The 17,199-nt window shown below is 42.5% G+C and overlaps 1 protein-coding gene across 2 annotated transcripts in view; it reads left to right on the forward strand.

Moving 5' to 3' along the window:
* Positions 1 to 311: 311 nt before the first annotated feature.
* The window catches only part of SP3 (Sp3 transcription factor), a 35,827-nt gene continuing 18,939 nt past the window's right edge, over positions 312 to 17,199 (forward strand). The window contains exons 1-5 of one of the 2 annotated variants that reach the window (XM_076342594.1): positions 312 to 578; positions 906 to 1,030; positions 1,209 to 1,325; positions 11,692 to 11,782; positions 11,888 to 13,054. In XM_076342594.1, the coding sequence (XP_076198709.1) occupies positions 572 to 578; positions 906 to 1,030; positions 1,209 to 1,325; positions 11,692 to 11,782; positions 11,888 to 13,054 (1,507 nt within the window). In that variant the 5' untranslated portion in view covers positions 312 to 571. Of the gene's footprint in view, positions 579 to 905; positions 1,031 to 1,208; positions 1,326 to 11,691; positions 13,055 to 17,199 lie in introns of both variants that reach the window. The other variant, XM_076342593.1, reaches the window with a different exon arrangement.

The raw sequence follows: 17,199 nt of genomic DNA on the forward strand, positions 1-17,199 counted from the left end.
GCGGGCGGGCGGCCAGGCCCCGCGGGCCGCGTCGCCCCGGCGCGGGAGCGCGTTGGCGGGGCCGCCTCCCCGCGGCGCGGGGGCCGCGCGGGCCCGGGCCGGTGCAGGCCGCGGGCTCTCGGCGGCTCCCGCTCATTGTTCCTCGCACAAGCCCTGGCAAACAGGAAGCCGCCTCGGCATGAGGCGCCCCCCCGCCCCTGGTGGGTGACTGGCAGACCGGGCGGCCAGTGCGAGCGGCGGCAGCGGCGGGGCGCAGCCAATGAGCGCGCGCGCGCGGGCGTAGGCGGGAGTTCCGGGCTGGCAGGCGGGCGGGCGGGCGGCGGTGTCGGCCGGGCCCCCTCTCCCGCTGCAAGCCCCACCTTTCGGCTTTCCCGCACCGTCAATCAAAATAGGAAAAAAAACCCCGGAGTAGGCTCGGGCCGCCGCCGCCGCTTCAGCCCGTGAGCACAATAAGCATGTCCCCGGCGGCAGCCGCCTAGCCCCAGCCAGCAGGGCCTGTGTGCGAGCCAGCCAGCCTGCCTGCCTGCCTCCCGCCCAGCCAGCCAGCCAGCCGGCCGCTCGCACTCACACCATGACCGGTACGTACGCACCGACCGAGCCGCCCCGCGGGGCTCCCTGCTCCTGCTCCGGCCCTGCGCTTCCCCGCTCCGGCCCCGGAGCGTCCGTGTGCGAGCGAGGCGAGAGCGGCACTGAGAGCAGCAGCAGGAGGAGCAGGGGGAGGAGGGAGAAGAGGGGCAGGGGCAGCAGCACGGGGAGGAGGAGGAGGAGGAGGAGGAGGGCTCCGTGCGGGAGGGCGGGGGGAGCGCTGGGGTTAGGGGGGGGGAGAGGGAGGGAGGGAGAGGGAGGGAGGGGGGTGATCGCTCCCGTCAGTGACTCTCCCCTCCCCCTCCCCGCTGTGCCCGCAGCTCCCGAGAAGCCCGTGAAACAAGAGGAAATGGCTGCCTTAGACGTGGACAGCAGCAGCCACAGCGAGTATCTCCAGCACGGCAACGGCGCCGCCTCGGCCTCCGCCGGGGCGGCCGCCCCCCAGGTAAGCGCAGGCCCGGCCGGGCCCTTTCCCCCCCTCCCCCGGGTGACACGTTGTGAGCGGGTGCGGGAGCCGGTGCCGCCGCCGCCGCTTCCTGTGTGCGCGTCTGCGAGGAGCCCGGTCGCTGTCCCGCACTAACCGCCACCCACTTTCTCTCCCTGAACCCGCCCATTGTGGGTAGGACGCTCAGCCGTCACCGCTCGCTCTGCTGGCGGCCACCTGCAGCAAGATCGGCCCGCCGTCGCCGGAGGAGGATGAGGCCGCCGCCGCCGCCGCTGCCTCTCACTCTGCCGGAGCGGTGAGTGCCCGCCCCGCCGCTCTCGCACGGCCTGCCGGGGGGAGAGACAGCACAGCCAGCCAGCCCGCCCGCCCGGGGGGAGGGACGGGACACACGGCACTGCCCGCCCGGGGGGAGGGACGATAGCAGGGCCGACCTGCCAGGAGAGGGGTCCCCGGGCTCCCCTGCCTCTCCAGGAGGAGCCGGGCTCCCGGGAGGAGGAGGGAGCCTAGCTCCCCCCTCCCCCGCCTTTGGGAGCGGCGCCTTCATTTACTTTCAAAAACGGGGGGAGGCGGGGGAAATCTCCTTCCCCCGGCCCTGGCACCGGAGCGGCTCGCTCGGCACCCGGCGAGGCTGGGAGGCATCTCACCTCCACCTGAGCGCACCCCCGGTATCCTCGCCGTAGCTGTCAGCCTGGAACCGCGCGCCCAGGCAGGAACACAAAATGAAGGATGGCTGTAGGGAAGGATGTAGTTAGAAGTAAAATGGCTGTTTAGAAGCGAACGCGGTGGTGAAAAGCTGCTTCCTGTATCAATGCTGTTTTTTCTAGGTGCAGTTATCGTGCAGTCCCTCGTATTGCAAACTGAATTTCTGCCCTTATCTCTCATGCGCTGTCGGCTCTGAAAGGAGTCTTGATGACCTTGGGACCTTGTGTTATGAGATGGATCTTGCAGACTAGAAATGTATTCTTGTTGAAGCTAGTTTAACCATCTACATAACAAAAGCCTAATGGAAACTCGTATGTTCCTTAATTGGTCTAGCTAAACTCCCTTGTTGACATCTGCTCGTAAAGTTAAAAGAGACGGGGCATTTCTAAATAACCGATACCTAAAAATATCGGTATATTAAAAGGGAGTTCCAAAATACCTTTTAAAATGGCATGATGAAGTATTTTTTGGCCTTAGTCCTTGGGAAATCTCATATATTACCTCTAATATTTTTCTTTTTTTTTTTTTTTTTTTTTACAAAAAGGGTTTTAAAACAAGCAAAAAAAGCTCCTTTTTTGCTTTTAAAGCAAGTCTTGGTTTTAAACTTGCTGTACAACAGTCTGGTATGTTTTTAGGATTCTGCAAACAAAAAAAAACTGCAAAGCGTTGTACTGGTGGATGAAGTGGCTTTGGCAAGCTTTTAACACATGTCAAAATGTTAATGATGATGTTAAGTTTACTAAATACTCGAGTGCTACACTTTAAAATACTTTTTGTCTGTACATTTCCGCTTACTTTACATAAAGGGAAGCTGCAGCAAAATAGTTGTCTGAGGTCATGCAGCAGGTTGTAGACTAATGGCAGAGCTCGAAAATATATTAAGATTCTGACTCCTTTTCAAGTGTCCTTTCTGTTGAACCTGTTTATTTTCTTAAGCAGTACACTTTTAAAAATCTTTCTAGACATTAAGTGCCTGATACCTCTAAAATTTGTTTCATAATACCAGATGCATACAGTGCTGAAAAGTAGAATGTTGGCTCTTTCTCTTGCATAAACATACACACTGAAAAATGAATGATGCTTAAATGATGGCTTGCTTTCCTATATCCACCTTCAGGTTGTTCTCATTTTAAAGCTGGAATTGTGCATCTTGAGGATGGGTTGATCACTTAGCATGAGCAGTGCTAGGTCTGACGGGGTACTGGAGTGCTAGTACAGGACAAATGGTTCCTGATAGTTCAAAATGGGCAAAGCAGTTTTGAAATAGCACTTCTTTATTCCTGTTAAATTCATCTGTTGTTATGTTGATGTATAAGGGGCTTTTCAGGGCAAGGCGGAAGCAATTCAAGAGAAGCCAAAATCTTAGTTAAAACTAAATATGAATATAAACTCACTCACTACTTTTCATACATGCAGATAGGCCCCTCCTACATATCTGCTGTGAGTTAGGTTATAGCATTCTGGTAATTTTTACACTCCTACAACATAGCTCTTGAATGATTCAGAATATTTTGGGTGGAAACTAAATATAAACTGGAGGAGATACCTACAGTAGCTAAACTAGACACTGGAGTTAATTAAGATGACTTTAATAAAGGGAGGGGAGGGACTAAAGTCCCTGAAATATATTCCTTGTGAAAAACAGAATGCCAAAAGGGATTTAGTGCAATAAAGATTTCTTTTTTTCTGGTCCCCTGAGTGGGGGGTCCCCCTTATTGGGGGGTGGAAGAAGGAGGGAGGAGCTAAAAAGGCTTAAATTGTAGGTACCTCATAACTCATATGGAAAATGGAATCTATATGCATAGACACAGACATACTGTCTTCCTGGGGTTTGTGATGCTCATCCCTTTCCCAGGAGTATAGATGAATCAGTTTGATATCTGTGTATGAGTGATGGTGCCTAACGTAGCGATGGGGAGGCAGTCTTTTCCCAGTATCTTCTATACCTGAACTGCAGTTCTGACTGCTGAACGTTTGGTAGAACTCTCAAGCCATATACATGGATAGTAGAAGTTAAACTAGGTGTTTCCTTTTAGAAGCATTTGAAGAGCTTGCATGTATAAGGATAGCGGTGCTGTGTTTTGGGGGTTATTTTGTTAATGCTTTACTGACAGTCGCTTGGTAGGAACTGGCAGGGCTGGAGCCAGTATGCTAGGCTAGCCAGTTATTGCACACTGCTTTCCTGGCTGAAATGGTATGCTGCAGCTGCTCCCCAAGAGACCAGGAGTATGATTTAAAACCAACAGCAGCAACAAAACTCCCATAGGAGTGCAGGGAATATTGCGTGTCTGGGATTTGGGGAAGAGCTGGAGCAAATGTGATTGTGTTTGCTGTGATCTAGTTGCCCCTGCTTTGAGTCCAGGGGTTGGACCAGGTGACCTTCAGAGGTCCTTTCCAACTGAAATTATTCTATGATTCTATGTTGGTATCTGAATCCAAGCCTGCTGTTTGAGTGGATGCCACTGAAAGGATTAGCGTGGAAATAAAAAGACTAATGCATGTGGCAACTGCTTGGTATGGAAAGAAAGTGAAGAAGACAGTTGATGGAACTAAACTCAACCCTCTTCTCCCTTCCATCCTGTCAATGAACTGGGCAGGCTCTCTAGTCCACAAGGTTTTCAGCTCGGCCCAGGATTCTGGTTAGAGCTATATTTACTTTTGGATGACAAAATGCTAGCAGGCATTACTGCTGATCTCGTCTTTGTGCGTTGATGGAGATTGCAGTCTTTCAGCTTAGGCTTTGACACCGTGATTTATTCTGCCTACGATCATCCAACACACCAGTGCTTTGTGTTTTGCCTGCCAGTGTTTGGTTTTAATGTAGATGGCCTTGAGTTTGTGGCTTGCTTACCTGAGAACCTTTTCCTCGGTTGCCACACTGCTGCGTCCATGGTTGGTTCAAATGCTTGCCATGGAAACTTCCCCTTGAATATTGCTGCCTGCTGGTATGTATGAAAGCCTTGCTGGGATTGTATGCACTACTGCCTGACCGAGAATGACAGCTCATATGTTTTGACCTCTCTGGATGTCTTTCCCTCTCTTGGGAATTTAAAGTCTGAGAAGTTTTAGTTTGGGTCTTGCTTTTTCACTGTTTATCATTGACTAATAATTCTACTTTGAACTTTCATATTTAGGATTCTTTTTCATTTAGTTATAAATACTCTGGTTTCATTCCAGTTTAAACATCTGCAAAGATTTTAGCATTAGGTGAAAAAGAAAAGCAAAGCAGAAGGTGGCAGAGGGGAGAAAACAAAAGAGGAAACATTCTAAAATTTAAGTCCAACAAAGTCTTGATGGTCAGTTGTGTGGTTGTTGCATGATCAGATGATTGTTTAAGAAGCTACAAAGTTGAGATGATAACCAGTTGTTTATGTTCTCTTACTTCATTGCAACGTAAAGCTAAAGATGCTGTCTTAGACTGTCACGCTCCCAAGGGCCATTCTTATGGTTGTGCTGCTGGGCATGGCTGGGCTAGGTGAGGATACTGTGCAAGACTGATGGGAGTGTGGGGTGGGAGGACTGGAAGGCGGGTGAATTGAGAAAAGTGGCAGGCTGGCTGAGAAAACTGTTGGCTCTGACAGCTGCCAAAGCATGGGAGCTGTCAGAGATGACTGCCCCAAGTGTGGTATGTAGTTGTATCTAGTGCGCTGCAGGCTGCACTGACTCTTTAGTTTTTAAAAAAAAAAAAAAAAAAAAAAAAAAAAAGCAGGGGGGGATGATTTATTTGTGTTGTTGCTTACCACCAATATGTGGAAAACATTTGGAGAGGTTAATAATTAGCAATGTGGGGAAGGTATCGTTTCTCTGCTGTAGACAAAGCATTTGTTTGTATCTTTTACAAATAAAGGTTGGAGTGTTATAAGACTGCTTTGGCATATCTTGAGCTTTAGAATTGAGTATCAGTGCTTCACAGAACTTAATGAAAATCTGGAATATCAGTTTGTTTATGCCTCAGAACATTACTTTAACCATCTGATGTGCAACTAGCTTAACCTCAGTTTAGGTGGAAATAGTAATAGCGCTGATAGGATAGAGAATTATGAAGACATTTTAAGTTTCATGTTTTCCGCTAGGCAAAAATATGGATGAATGCCATGTGTCAGTTATCCATACTTCTCAGTTCTCTGGCCTATATGATGGTTTTGAGGAAGCTCAAAGTTATTCTGACATCCATTTTCTCCTTTATGGGTGATAATATAGCTTCCTGATGCTAAGTTTCTGGACGTGAACAGATGCACCAGAATGTGTTCAGCCACCGTAGAAAAGTCTGCCTGGGATTGTCTTGCTTCTCTCTGTTTTATACTTCTGCAAAACAGAGAAGTTTCAGGTAGAATGTACTGCCTAACAGTATGTTTCCTCTGCTGCTGTCCAGAAGCTCACCTTTTAAAATGTTCTTTGATTTTCACATTCCAATTATGTCTTCCTAGTGCTGGATCAAAACCAAGTATAGAAGTTCTTTTACGGGTGCTTTAAGGATGTTCTTAAAAAATTTTGGTTTATTTTTCTTTACAGTTTTAGAGAAAGTAAGAAAATATATGTTTTAAAACATTTCCATATTTAAAGACAGCATAAAACCAAAAGTTGTCTCTCTGATATTTAAACATTAGTAAGAAGTGTTAAGATTTCATAGAACCGTTGAGGCTGGTAAGGATCTTTGGAGAGTATCTGGTCCAACCCCCTTGCTCAAACCATGGTCAACAAGAGCAGGTTGCTCAGGACTGTGTCCAGTGGGTTTTGAATATCTCCAAGGGTGGAGACTCCACAACCTCGCTAGGCAGCCTGTTCCAGTGTTTGATCACCTTTATGGTAAAAACAAAAGTTTTTTCTTATGTTACGGGGGACAGAGCCAAAAGCCTGACTAAAGTAGTGATAAATAATATCCCCTGCCTAATCCCATCTACCAAGCCAGTCGTCTCATCATAGAAGGTTGTCAGGTTAGTTAATGAAGCACTGTTTCCCCTTCCTAAGTCTAGGCTGACTACTTCTGATGACCTTCTCCCCCCCCCCCCCCCCCAAGGTTATTTGAAGGTTTTTTTTTTCCCCAAGATTTTTTTGCTCTATTGCCTTCCCAAGTTGAAGGCAATCATTGCCTTCATCAAGTTGAGGCTGACTGGCCCCAGGTCCTCTTTCTTGCCCTTCTTTATGATTTGGTAGAGCCTTCAGCACCTGAGTTGAAGGCACAAGGAAAATGAATCATTTCACACAAACTTCTATGCAAAATTCTAATTTGGCATGCAGTTATATAGAGATTAATACACATGTATGGATTAATAATTGATAAACAAATGAAGTTACATACAGTCTAGTTAAAAATGTCTCCTTGTTGCTATGTCTCATTCCTTTATACTGCAGCTTTCTTGTTTCTACTAATGTCAGGGACATTGTATTGTCTTAATTTAGACAGGTTCTGAACTTCTGCTGATTAAAAACAAGCTATTAAAGTTTTGGGTCCAGTTGTCCATCTCAAGCAAAAAGATGTAGACATTCCTTAAATGAGACACAATTAAATATTAGATATGTTTCACCAGATTGCAATTGTCTTTTAAAATAACATTTTAAGCAGCCCCAGATAATACTTTTTCCCTGAAACATTCTTTGATTCTCTAAACTTCTGATTTGGGCAAATGTGTTTCTCTGAATTGAGTGGCTTCATTGGCAGAGGGCTGAAACATGCAACAGAATTAATTTGCCTTAACAAGCAGCTTTGTGTCAGCTGAACCACAGTGACTGATGTTGAAGGTGTTTTTAACCTATGGCAAATACAAGATAGAATGTATTAGCTCATACCTTAATGAAAGAGTTGAAGCAAGTGCATTTTATCTTATATTTGTAATGACTGAAGAATGCACAGATAGTTTACTGTAGCTTGGTAAACACATGGTATTAAACTCATGCATTAGAGCCCTAACTCTTTCATAAAACAACAATTTGGATGAGGTAGTGGCCAATCTTCTTCATTAGGTATGTGATTTTTAAATGTTCAGGAGCTCGTGACTCATTATCTGTCCACCTCTGCTCATTCTGCTGATGCTTTTGCTCCAGGACTAAATGGGGCAAAAGTGACTTTCTGAAAAGTGTGGCAAAAAGCAGTCCACAATAGACCGGCACAGATGAATGTTTGGTAGTTCTTTAGCAATAAAATACTGATGGCTAATGGCACGTGTCCAGTTGTTCACATTTGACATGTTGAAATGCAGGTGCCTACAACATCTACTAGTTCTTACAGGGATGTTTCTTGCCTTTCCAATTTTACTTTGGTGCAGGATGTTTTATTTTTTCAACCCAAGTCCCATCCCTCAACGTGGTTTAGATTACTTTTTAAAGGTATTTTATCTTCTGTATGTGTTTCTCTTAACTCCTTCCACATTTGACTTAATGTTGCTTTAATTTTCTCTAAACAAATTGAACAAGGCGATTATTAGATTTTTATTTATCATGACCCCTCATTCTTCAGGGATGAGAATTTCAGCTCAGAGAGATCTCTTTGTTTCACCTGCTGAAAATTATACAAGGCTTATTAAAGAATCAAAAGACAGGCTGAACAGTGGTTGTTGCTTCCACTCTTTGGTGGTACTTGACCTTTCTTCAGGTGGACCTATCATTTGATTTTAATTCTTCCCGTGCCTTGTGCCAGCTACTCTCTTTGCTCTGTTTCTGTCTCTTTCTCTTGTTTCCTGATACTGCTTCCAGTGAACTCCCCGATGCTTCCTGTTCTCTCCTCCTTGGCTGAGTAGTGCTAATGCTAAACTTTCCTCAGATCTTTGTCCCTTCCTCTTGACACAGAGCCCTTGGATTGCAACTGTCCAGCCTTCTCTTAAAGGAGCAGGTTCCAAATAGCTGCTGTCTGAGTATCAGTTGATAAGGAAAAGAACTGTTGCTTTATCTCTACCCTCTAAGTATTTTTCACGGATGGCTGAGAGACAGCAAACAAACTGGTCTGTTAGGACTGCACTGTAAAGATCAGTAAGCGAGTGGGCTGTAGAAGTTGCTGCTCATATATCAGTGGTAGAACTTGGAGTTACTACAACAATGCTTGATTGCTTGAGGATGCAGTGAAAGGTTACTACTCTTTTTAGTAGGAAAAGGAGACCAAGAAATGTCCTATTAGCTCAGCAGACTTTGAGAAAGGGTATAACATTCAAGCTTGTTATGACAAGTTGATGACCAGTTGAGGTTAGAGATCATCCTCAAATACTCTTTACCATACAGGGTTTTTTCATGCTTTAATACTAGTAATTTTGATAGCTGCCAGACAGTTTCTTGAAAGCCTCACCCTCTTTTTGCCCCTCCCTCCTCATGATTCATCTGGTAGTGTCTGATATAGCCAGCTCTAAGAGCAACGTGTGAATAACAGGCATTTCATGTACTATGCCCTGAACTCCTCCATGGACTGATAAGTGCATGTGCTAAAAGAGTGGCTCTATTGAGCTAAAACCCTTACAGAACAGGATTTGAGGGAAAATTTCACCAGATCATGAAAAGGTGAAGAGAGATGTGTGCCCAACATGAAAAGGGCAAAGGCCATTGAATGGCGATATGGAAATCAACATATGTTTGGGGAGGAGAAGAATAACGTAGGTCATTTCCATATCATGAAGGATACTCATGTATTAACGTATGAGTAGACATAGACATTGCGTGTTAGGTCAGTCCAGTTATAGCCTGAACAGTCAGCATTTGCTTGTACGTAGTCTTAAATCAGTGAGAAATTATATCAGACTTGTAATGGTTCCCATTACTTTTTCTTTCTCTCTTGTTCTAACAGATACTATCAGCACATTGTATTATACATTCATTTTATAATGACACACGTTAAACACATAACAGTCATATTTTTGCTTTTGGTATTTTCTGACTGATGTTTACCTACGACTTTTTTGGGTCTTTTTATACTCTATAAAACCTTCAGTTAATAAGTATTTATATACTAGTGAATTGAGTAGTTATGAACTTTCTTAGCAGCATTTCAGCAACTGGTATCTATGTGTAAACAGTATTAAACACGAGTATAAAGCTAATGTGGTAGCAGAGGAAAATGGAATTTTTTGCCTTTTTCTAGATAAGATGGTGTGATATGGAATATTGCATAATTTTTGCTAATCTCATAAATTATAAGCTTGAAAGACTAAAGGGTTTAAATATGTTCTTTAAATGAAAGGCTAATCGGTATAAGAGGAAAATAAAATAATAAAATGAAATTACCATTACTTCTTTTTCTCTTTCTGATCCTTGAAGCATTAAGGCCATAAAATTAGTTTTGTTCTGGTGATGCTGCATCTATTTACTAATAAACTACCTGAAAGATTATATATATCTTTTGAGGGGAAAAAGAAGGCTAGCATTCTTTTTTTATTCGCAATTATTATTTGTACAGCTCTTGAGAGGAATTTAGAACCAAGATGTGTGTTTCCTTATTGGAAATGAAGCTTGTCAACCACAGTAAAACTATTTTTTTTTTTAATAAGTACTCAGATTTAAATAGAGTATTTTTCTTGTACATGTAAACATTTTAGTGTTGCAGCTCGGAATAGGGTAAGAAAGTGAAACTAGCAGAGTCCCAGCCTACACTGTGGACTAAATTCACTCGGATGCATGCCGCAGGATTCATTCAGGCTGGTTAAGTCTCAATGCCATGTTAGAGAAGAATAAGCTGTGTGCTGTATTTTGCATATCCAGGTTTTATTCTAAAGGAAGTCGGAGCGCAGCATCAGAAGGAAGCTGCGATATGCTCCAGTAACTTCCCTACCAGGAGTGAGCACAGGATCAGTGCAGAAGGACAAACTAGAGCTTTTCTTTGTGTCCTGTGGACTCTGCCAAAGAGACAAAATTTGTTCCACAGAGCTGAATGAGTTGTAAGACAAGTTACTTGTTTGTTGCTAAATATTAAGTTATTCCATTGGTTTACTGTAGTGCCGTAAAACAGATAAGAAGAAACTTAACTATATCTTTTTTAGATTGATGGTTATTTACAATACCAAGTTGGTTGACTACACAAATCTGTGCTAAGCATTGCAGGATGTTAAATCTAATTCTTAATACTCTATTCTGAAAAAGCTTGCTTTGGTAAAGAAAGGTAAGTGCAATTTACCTTTTCTTTACTGAATAAGAAACAAAAGCATACCACATCAGTCCTTAGGTTCTTTAATCTTTAACCATCCGGGGGTCTGTTCTGAAACATTGACCTTTTCTATTGTTCCAACTTAATGAAGATAGATCCCGCCCCCCCCAACAGATACATATGACTAATCCAACTGTGATTTCAGTGTAAAAGTCCTTAGTTTAGAAGCCTTCTTCCCTAGTGAAACAGTAACCCATACAAGCTTATAAATACTAGGATTTTGTATTATGCATAACTTAAACTGAGGCTATCCAATCTTTCCAGCCATGTGACTAAGTCACCTCTTAACACTCTCTGTACTGCTGAGAGTCAGAACATGCACACCTATACCATATATAACACAGAGTCAAAAGGCAGTGGAGCTTCAGGAGATACAGGCGACACTGGCTTCACGGTGATTCCTCCACTTCTGTGCGATAGGTGCTGGGCTAGGTAAAGAGCATTGCTGAGTCCCAGGGTAACCTGGTGATGACAGCTCCAGCAGCCCCTGCCAGCTCCCTTCTTCCCACAGCCAGGGATTTGGATTACCCAGCAGCCCCCACACCAGAATAACCCTGCTGCTGGTCGCCTGACGTAGCCATGGCACAGGAGCTGCGTTTGGCCTGCTCACGAGCAACATGCAGCTCACGACCCACAGGTTGGTTACCCTGACTTAGGCATTAGCTCACTTACAAAATCTGTATTTCATAGTTCTAATCCAGTTGCTGTTGTTCATATGGGCTGCATTGCATGTTTTCCAGTAGTGTATCAATCTCTAGTGTTGAATTGCATGACTGTTCTAGCATATAGTCTGTATGTCTCTTGTTTTAATTTTGTCTTTTCTTTTTTTCTTTTTATTCAGACAGGGGATTTGGCTTCTGTGCAATTAACAGGAACTCCAAATAGATGGGAGGTCTTGTCTGCAGCTCCTGCCACTATAAAGGATGAAGCTGGTAATATAGTACAGATTCCAGGTGCTGCCACAGTAACTTCAAGTGGGCAGTATGTCCTTCCTATTCAGAGTTTGCAAAATCAACAAATCTTTTCTGTTGCACCAGGATCAGATTCGTCGAATGGTACAGTGTCTAACGTACAATACCAAGTAATACCCCAGATCCAGACAGCGGATGGTCAGCAGGTTCAACTTGGCTTTGCAGCCTCTTCTGATAATAGCAGTATAAACCAAGAAACTGGTCAAATTCAGATAATTCCTGGCTCTAATCAAACCATCATTGCCTCTGGAACACCTTCAGCTAATATTCAGAATATCTTATCACAGTCTGGTCAAGTCCAGGTTCAGGGAGTTGCAATTGGTGGTTCGTCTTTCCCTGGCCAAGCACAAGTAGTTGCTAACGTCCCTCTTGGACTGCCAGGAAATATTACTTTTGTACCCATCAATAGTGTTGATCTAGATTCTCTGGGACTTGGCAGTGGTTCTCAAACCATGACAGCAGGCATTAATGCAGATGGGCACTTGATAAATACTGGACAGGCCATGGATAGTTCAGATACTTCTGAAAGGACTGGTGAGCAAGTTTCTCCTGAAATTACAGAAAGCGCCACTGATAATGACTTATTTGTGCCAACATCATCTTCATCACAATTGCCCGTTACCATAGACAGTTCAAGTATATTGGAACAAAATGCAAACAACTTGACCACAACCAGTGGTCAAGTTCATAGTTCTGATCTTCAGGGAAATTACATCCAGACATCAGTCTCTGATGACACGCAGGCTCAGAATATTCAGGTCTCCACAGCACAGCCAATTGTACAACACATACAGCTTCAAGAGTCTCAGCAGCCAACCAGTCAAGCCCAGATTGTACAAGGTATTGCGCAACAGACAATCCACGGTGTGCAAGCAAGTCAAAGTATATCTCAACAGGCTCTTCAAAATCTTCAACTGCAGCTGAATCCTGGAACTTTTTTAATTCAGGCCCAAACAGTGACCCCTTCTGGGCAGATAACCTGGCAGACATTTCAAGTGCAAGGAGTTCAGAACTTGCAGAACTTGCAAATTCAGAATGCACCTGGTCAACAAATAACTTTAACCCCTGTGCAGACTCTCACTCTTGGTCAAGTTGCAGCAGGTGGGGGGTTGACATCAACTCCAGTTAGTCTAAGCACTGCTCAATTGCCAAATCTACAGACGGTTACAGTAAACTCTATAGATTCTGCTGGTATTCAGCTGCATCAAGGAGAAAATGCTGGCAGTCCTGCAGGTATTTATTTTACTCTTTTTGCAGAATTTTTTTTTTATTATTGCATGTGGTTGGTTTAAATGGTGATAATCGTAACATTATTGTCTTGCTGCAGAAGCCTACAAAATACAGTGGGTTAAACATAGTGATGACAGATTTTATTTGAAACTACTGTTCCATTAGAAACTACTGTAATGGTAGAACATAGTCCCACCTCACTTCTTTTAGTATAAGCTCCTGTAACTCCCAACTGGTCGTATTAGTTAACAGCTCTTCTAATACAATGTTTATCAGTGCTTATAAGTCTTACCAGACAGAAGATCTGCATACTAGATTGAGAAGGGGGAAATCTGACTATCAACTACCACTCTTCTAAGGCAGCAGTGTCATTAGCATACCCCATTCTTCCCAATCCTGAATAGATGAAGTTTTCATGGAAGATCTATATATTTCTGTTGATACAATTTTTTTTCCCCTGAAAATTTTCAGACCCCCTGAGGTGCTGTTACTCATCCACTGTTTTGTTAAATTCGTTTCCTACTGATTTAATATCAGTGTATCTACGATGTACAAAACTCATGTAAGCAGAAGTGAAACAAGCATGTAAATAACAAAATGGAGGCTGTGCTTAAGAACATATGTGAATTTCCAGTACTACTTACTTGCATTATGTTTCAGAATGTACAGTTGTTAATGATAAACTTCACAGTGTGTTTTATCTCTGTAAGCAGAGAAGAAAGTCTGTTTTCTTAAAATCGGTGTTTCTAATGTGAGAAAAAATAAACATGCCTGTTTATTTTCGGTAAATTTGATGCAGTGCATTCCAAATTTCAGTGCGTAGCTACCTGAAAGAAAGAATAAGAGATGATTGAGGTTCAAGACATTTTGCTGTACCAGAAGCCATTTAATTTCATCATTGCGGGGTTGTGCCCAGGGTAGTTATGAGGGGCAGAGTGAGCAGTAGAGGTAATTTGAGAGGGAACTGTTGCACAGAGTAGCTTGGGAATTGCTGGTTTACTATAATCATGTGATCCAAGGCTCTGGTTCATTAAGATACTGAAGCATAAATGTTGAAGTAAAACAAATGTTTTGTATTGCATGCCTATTTAAGCATCTGAGAAGAATGCAATGTTAAGTGAAAAATGCCTAGAGGACCTGCTGAATTGGGTTTGTTTCAAAAGCCTACTGATTATAATACTTAAATAGTTATTGATATTGGTATAGTCTATGTCAGGAAGCTTGCTTTCCCTTTGGAATCTAAAATCTGAATTTAAAATAATAAGCTGGGATGTTTTTCTAGTTCATTTTGTTTTGGAAGTGACTTCTATATTATGGACATACCAAGGCAAAGTTACCCAGACCTAGATAAGCCTGCTCTTCATTGGCTTGTAGGCAACCGCACCAAACGGATGAGTGTACTGCTCACAGCCCTTGCTCTGCTGGGTAGTCTTGATTCTTTAATTCTCTATTTTCAGTGACCACAGAAAGCCTTGGTTTGTCTCCATCACACCTTGTTACCTATGAGGACATGGGGTATAGACATCAGTAACAAAAAGCATGTATTGTGCATGATAATACGGCTAAACTCAGATGTCAGAATCTAACTCTTGGAAGAAGGGCCCTGTGGCTAATACGAAATACAAGGAGGATGAGAACTTCTTTATTTCTGAGATTTATATTTGGTATAGGATCATGTAGCTAGTGTTATTGCTTGCGGAGTAACATAGCAGAAACTTGAGAAGAAAGATAGAGAGGAAAAGGAGAGAGGAACCAACAGAAAAGACACATGAAAAAGAAGTTGAGCCTGCTGTGTGTATTAGTTTGTCTACTGATGGTCCTTGAGCGTGTTTTAATGGTGGTTCATAATAAAATGCAAGGGAGTTCCCTGAAGCATTCCTTCAGTGTATTTTCCTGTGAGGAATTTCACATGGGAAGGGAAGAGAGTAAATGGGATATATGAAATGTGATTAAATAGGCAGAAGCAGTAGATGAATAGCAGAAACTATTGCCTGAAGTGAATAGCTATTAAACACCTGGTTATATTAAAGATAGGGTGGAGATTTATAGTGACATTTTTCCTACTTGTCTAGGAATAGTAAATGGACTGGAAGGTATTAAAACTGCCATCCCCTAAATATGGGGAGAATTTAATTGGTCCCTCCTTTATGTTACAAGAAACTCACTTTTCCAAAGTAACGATCAATGTGAAACTGCTTCTAACTAACAGAATCAAACTGAATTATCTTGACTGACCTTCAGTGTCTTTTCCATATGCATCTGGTATTTTGTCTATATCGAAGTTGTATGAGATAATCTTTTTCAGTGATGTTCCTCCCCTTCTTATTTATAACCCCTTACAATATGGTATGGCACCCTTTCTTCAGGTTGAAGAATAAATATGCAATTAGAAGCAGATAATGAAATTATAAAAATCTTTTTTGCAGTCAGAAATATATTGCTCTTCTGATCTGCCAATGAGGAAAACCAGTTTTGTTTTAAACTGAAAGAGGAAGGTATGTGGAAGGGACAGCAGAATGAGAGAAGTTAAAGCTAAAGGGTGAGAGTCTACTCGATTCCTCTTTTCTGTAAACTACCAACAAGCTTTGAAGCAAGATAAGAAGGGTTTCCCTGTATTTTGTCCCCCCAGCCCCGATAATGCACTGCCTTCCATAACAAATACAGTCGGGCTGTATTTTCTGTTTTCATTTAGCAAAACTTTTCTACCTGAGGCACAAATAAAAAGAACATATTCCTAGTCTTGGGTCAGAGATGGTTGGTAATTATCTGAAGTCCAAATAACATAGATTGCTCTGTTAGTGGTGTAGCTGTGAAAACTGTGGGTTAGGTTTTAGATTTTGGTAGCTACAGCCCATTGCGTGAGAGGTGTTCTTCCCAGGTAGGCAGCAGAGGACTTCTTTACTGTTCTCATGAGTGTGTGAGAGGAAAAAACGTCTTTACGTAGGTCATACATTTTCTTTATGTAATGGAAGGTCATCACAACCCTAATACAAAGCTAATAGCTTTGTCCAGTAAATGTACAGTTTTCTTTGAAAAATGTCCAGTAATTATGCTTCTACCAAAATGTCCGCTTTACCAGGTGTACATATGCAGAGACTTCCATTGCACTGAATTTGTTCTGAAAAGTCTTGCCTGAGCTTGTTTTATCTTCGAATGTTTATTAGAGCTCATATTCCTCCTCATTGTGCTTAGTGTTGTCTTGTGGTGGAGAAGGGAAGGGTATTGGTTAGTCAGAGCTGAAACTTTCTTCAGCATTGCTTTTCAAAACAAAAAGCTCTATCAAATAGTATCTATATGTTAAACACTGGCAAAGAGATATCTTTCTCACCTGTGTTCTGGCTTCAGTCTTCTGGTCTTGAGAGGAAGTTAAACCTGAAAAAGCTCTCTGTAGTCTACTCCTTTTGTTGGCAGTTTGTAATAAAACACTACCTTGTGTGTAACAAAAAGAGCTATTACATGCACAGTTCACATTACTCTTCAGCAACTTACCTGTTCAAGAAAGGTATTTATTTTTATTAGCATGTTTATAGATTTCTTCTTCAAACATTTCATATAAAGTAGCACTCCTTTTGGAAAAATACAGGGTACTGAAATGTACCAACTTGGTTTTCATGTTTCTGATCCTGTAAGTTTTGTCAATTTGAAAGAATTTTTAATTAACTGGATTTTTTTTTTTCCCCTAAAGCCATTGTCCAGACAAAGGAGACTTAACAGTGTTAGTCAAACTCTAATTTTAATGGTGTCTCAGCTAATTTATTAATGTACTGAATCACAGTTTTGGATTGGTTATTTAATGAAAAAAGGCAATTTTACCAGGTCTTATTTAGGTTGCTTAACTTTTTATAAGATGCTGGATGCATTTTTTTTGATACTTCTTTTGACTATTCCAGTAGCATCTGAAGAAACTAGCAGGTGACCTGAGAAAAAGTAGCATTGGCTTGAGAAGGGACTTTGCTGCTTATCAACCCAGACACACTCAACTGGAAGATTCATTTATTTAAAAATAAAAAAACCCTACAAACAGTTTTCCAGGTTGGTCTACAGTTGGAATAAAGTCAAAGGGATTCCTTTCAAGAGTTGACTCAAAAGTGCCAGTGCAAAACTGAGGTCTTCATTTCTACATCTTTCTTCCCAGCTCCTCCTCTGCA

The sequence above is a fragment of the Aptenodytes patagonicus genome, chromosome 6 (genome assembly GCF_965638725.1).
Source record: "Aptenodytes patagonicus chromosome 6, bAptPat1.pri.cur, whole genome shotgun sequence".
Classification (NCBI taxonomy): Eukaryota; Metazoa; Chordata; class Aves; order Sphenisciformes; family Spheniscidae; genus Aptenodytes; species Aptenodytes patagonicus.